General features: G+C 54.0%; 1 protein-coding gene across 1 annotated transcript; it reads right to left on the reverse strand.

The window, feature by feature from the left end:
* Nucleotides 1-674: 674 nt before the first annotated feature.
* Nucleotides 675-2,355, reverse strand: LOC105566790. The gene is made up of 2 exons (XM_012021078.1): nucleotides 1,987-2,355; nucleotides 675-1,916 (listed from the first exon to the last, which is right to left on the reverse strand). Exons 1-2 carry the CDS (start codon nucleotides 2,353-2,355, stop codon nucleotides 675-677), a joined length of 1,611 nt encoding a protein of 536 aa, XP_011876468.1.
* Nucleotides 2,356-3,260: the final 905 nt, after the last annotated feature.

The raw sequence follows: 3,260 nt of genomic DNA on the forward strand, positions 1-3,260 counted from the left end.
GTTCCTCCGGCTGGACGTCGAGAGAATCGTCCCAGTCGGGGGAGTCTTCCCCCGACTCGAAGGGTGGCCCCTCATCCTCCCCGGTAATGTCGGGGAAGAGGGCCTGTACCACCCTCCGGACGAATCCCACGTCCAGCCGCTTCGTCAGCGTGGGCGCCCATGGTCTCAACTTGTTGAGAACCATTTTGTATGGGCGCCCCCACGGATTCTCCTGTAGGGAGTCGAGGAACTCCGTCCACGCCCTGCCCTTGGCCACCCTGATGGCCCGCCTGAGGGCTACCTTGGCCTCAAGGTAGTCCTCCCTGGCTTGTTCGGCCGCCTGTTCGCCTCTGCGCCTGCAGCGGGCGAGTCTCCTCTGCTGGTGTACGGCTCGTCGACGCAAGTCGGCGATCTGTGCCGTCCACCAGAAGATCCGACCCGGCTGATGCTGCCATCACGCCGGTGACGAACTGACCGAGATTCAGAAATGAATCTCGAACATTCCGCCCGACATCAGCAACGTAGTTGATGATCCCTGATCTTCTGATGAGATTGGCAGGACGGAGAGCTTTATCACTGGTCGGATGAGAGTGGTAGTGGCTGTCTTCAGAGTCACCACCCGCACGAGACCATCCTTCCCAGGATGTAGGGCCGTGATCCGGGCTAACGGCTATTTGCATGGCGGGAGCCGCTCGTCAGTGATGAGCACCAATGATCCGATCTTGATCTCGTTGTTCTTGTGGTGCCATTTTGAGATGGCTTGTTGTCGTTGTAGGTAATGCGCTGCCCAGTGTGTCCAAAAATGTTGTGCCTTTTGCTGGATGAGCTGCCATCGTGAGTCTTGAGATTGCCAGGTCGGTGAGTGAGGGCTCTGGTATGGCGGTGAGCGGACTTTCTACGAGGAAGTGACCTGGCGTGAGTGCTGAGATGTCGTCTGCGTCGTCACTCAATGGTTCGAGAGGTCGCGAGTTGAGAATTGCCTCCACTTGAGTGAGCAATGTGGTGAGCTCCTCAAAGGTGAGCACGCTTTCTCCAATGGTGCGCCGTAGATGATACTTTATGGATTTTACGACGGCCTCCCATTTTCCTCCCATGTGAGGTGTCGCTGGGGGATTAAATTCCCATCGGGTGTTGTCTTGCGAGAGCAGTTGAGAAATGCGCTGATGTTCTTGAGTGCTCTGGATTAACAGCCTTTTGAGAGCTGTATCCGCGCCGATGAAATTGGTGCCGCAGTCTGAGTGTAAGGTGTGAGCGATGCCGCGTCTGGATGAGAATCGTCGATAGGCGGCAATGAACCCTTCGGATGAGTAATCACTGACCGCCTCGAGGTGTACTGCTGAGGTTGAGAAGCAGACGAAAACGCAGATCCAGCCTTTACAGGTTTTGGCACCTCTTCCCTTCCACGTTTTCACGGTGAGTGGCCCTGCGTAGTCCACACCTGTATAAGTGAATGGTCGTGCCTGCGTAACCCGAGAGAGAGGTAGTTGGCCCATCAATTGATGAGCACGGATCCCCCTCTGCCGAGCACACGTGACACACCGCAGAATGTGAGACTTGACAGGAGCCCTCCCGCCGAGAATCCAGTATTGTTGTCGGATGTGTGACAGCGTAAGCTGCGTGCCTCCATGTAGAGTCCGTTGATGAGCGTGAGCGATGATCAATGACGACAGCTGAGAGTGACGGGGCAATATTACAGGATGTGTCGCATCGAGTGAGAGAGCTGCGTGAGCGAGTCGTCCGCCGACGCGAATGACTCCTTGAGCGTCGATGTACGCAGTCAATCTGTTGAATGCGTGCGCCTTTGCCAACGGTGCGTCTGCCTGTAGTGCCTTGAGCTCGTGCGAGAAGTACGTTGCTTGAGTTGCCTGAATCCAGAAGGGCCTCGCTTTCTCCAAGGTCTCTGGAGCGATGTGTCTGACAGGCAATGAGTCGTGGACCTTCCTGAACCGTGAGACGAATCTGAAACAGAGAGCTGTAATCCTCAATAGTTTAGTGAGGCTTGAGTACCTGTATGAGTTCCCATTGATAGTCAGTCCTTGGCGTAACCGTCAATAGCGAAACGCCTGGGCGAGCTTCTGTTGCACTCAACTCTTCGGAGAGTGCTGGTTGCGACGGCCATGAGTCTCGGTTGAGTATCCATGGTGGTCCCGTCCACCAAAGTGCGTGGTTTTGAAGCTGAGTAGTCGTGAGGCCTCGTGATGCGCAATCAGCCGGGTTGGAAGTTCCAGGTATGTATCTCCAGTGAGCAGCTGGAGTGAGTTCTTGAATTTGAGCCACCCTGTTCCTGACAAAATCCTTCCAGCGTGATGCATGAGATCTGATCCATGAAAGTGTCACTAGAGAGTCCGTCCACGTATGAGTTGCCGTTACGTCCATGTTCAAAGTGGCTTTGACGTATTGCATGAGTCGAGAGAGCAGTAGAGCAGCCGTGAGTTCAAGTCGCGGGATTGAGAGCCGCTTGAGAGGTGCTACCTTAGTCTTGGAGCACACAAGTGAAAACGTGGCGCCGTTTGAGTCGTGAACGGAGATCTATATGACTGCAGCCATTGCCAATTGAGAAGCATCAGAGAATCCATGAAGTTCCCCTTGCGAGTCGCTCCATGTGTTGAGCCACCGAGGTATTGAGAGCCTGGCCAGGCTTGTGAGGTCTTCTCTGATAATGAATCACCGGGCTGAGAGCTGGGATGGCAGTGGATCATCCCACTGGAGCTTGTGCAGCCACAGCTCCTGCAAGAGAATTTTGGCCGTGATCACGACGGGTGATGCAAAGCCAAGTGGATCGAATATCTGAGCCACTTCAGATAAGACGAGGCGTTTTGTGAGTCTGCCTTCCGTGCGTGAGCTTCGTGTTGAGGATGCAAAGGTATCTTCTTGAGGGAGCCATTTGAGTCCGAGTATCTTGGTTGCGCAATCGTCGAATGTGATTGGTAAGCCTTGGTCTTCGCTGTCGGTGACAGTCTTGAGTATGTCGAGATGAGTTGCATGCCATTTTGCTAGTGGGAAGCCGCCCGCCATGCAGAGGCCCTTTAGTTGATGTGCGACCTCCTGCAATTGTGGTATTGTATCTGCACCACCAAATATGTCATCGACATACCTGCCATGAGTGATGGATGGCACAGCCAGTGGATATTTATGTCTTTCGTCCTCTGCTAATTGTAACAGCGTCCTTACGGCCAAGAACGGTGCGGCCTTTGTCCCGTATGTGACTGTTGTCAGATGATATGGCACCTCATTGAATTGTTCGTCCATCCAGAGTATCCGCTGTAACTCCCAGTCATCCT

Source organism: Vollenhovia emeryi, unplaced genomic scaffold (assembly GCF_000949405.1).
Source record: "Vollenhovia emeryi isolate VEMERY1.0 unplaced genomic scaffold, V.emery_V1.0 DF943082.1, whole genome shotgun sequence".
Lineage (NCBI taxonomy): Eukaryota > Metazoa > Arthropoda > Insecta > Hymenoptera > Formicidae > Vollenhovia > Vollenhovia emeryi.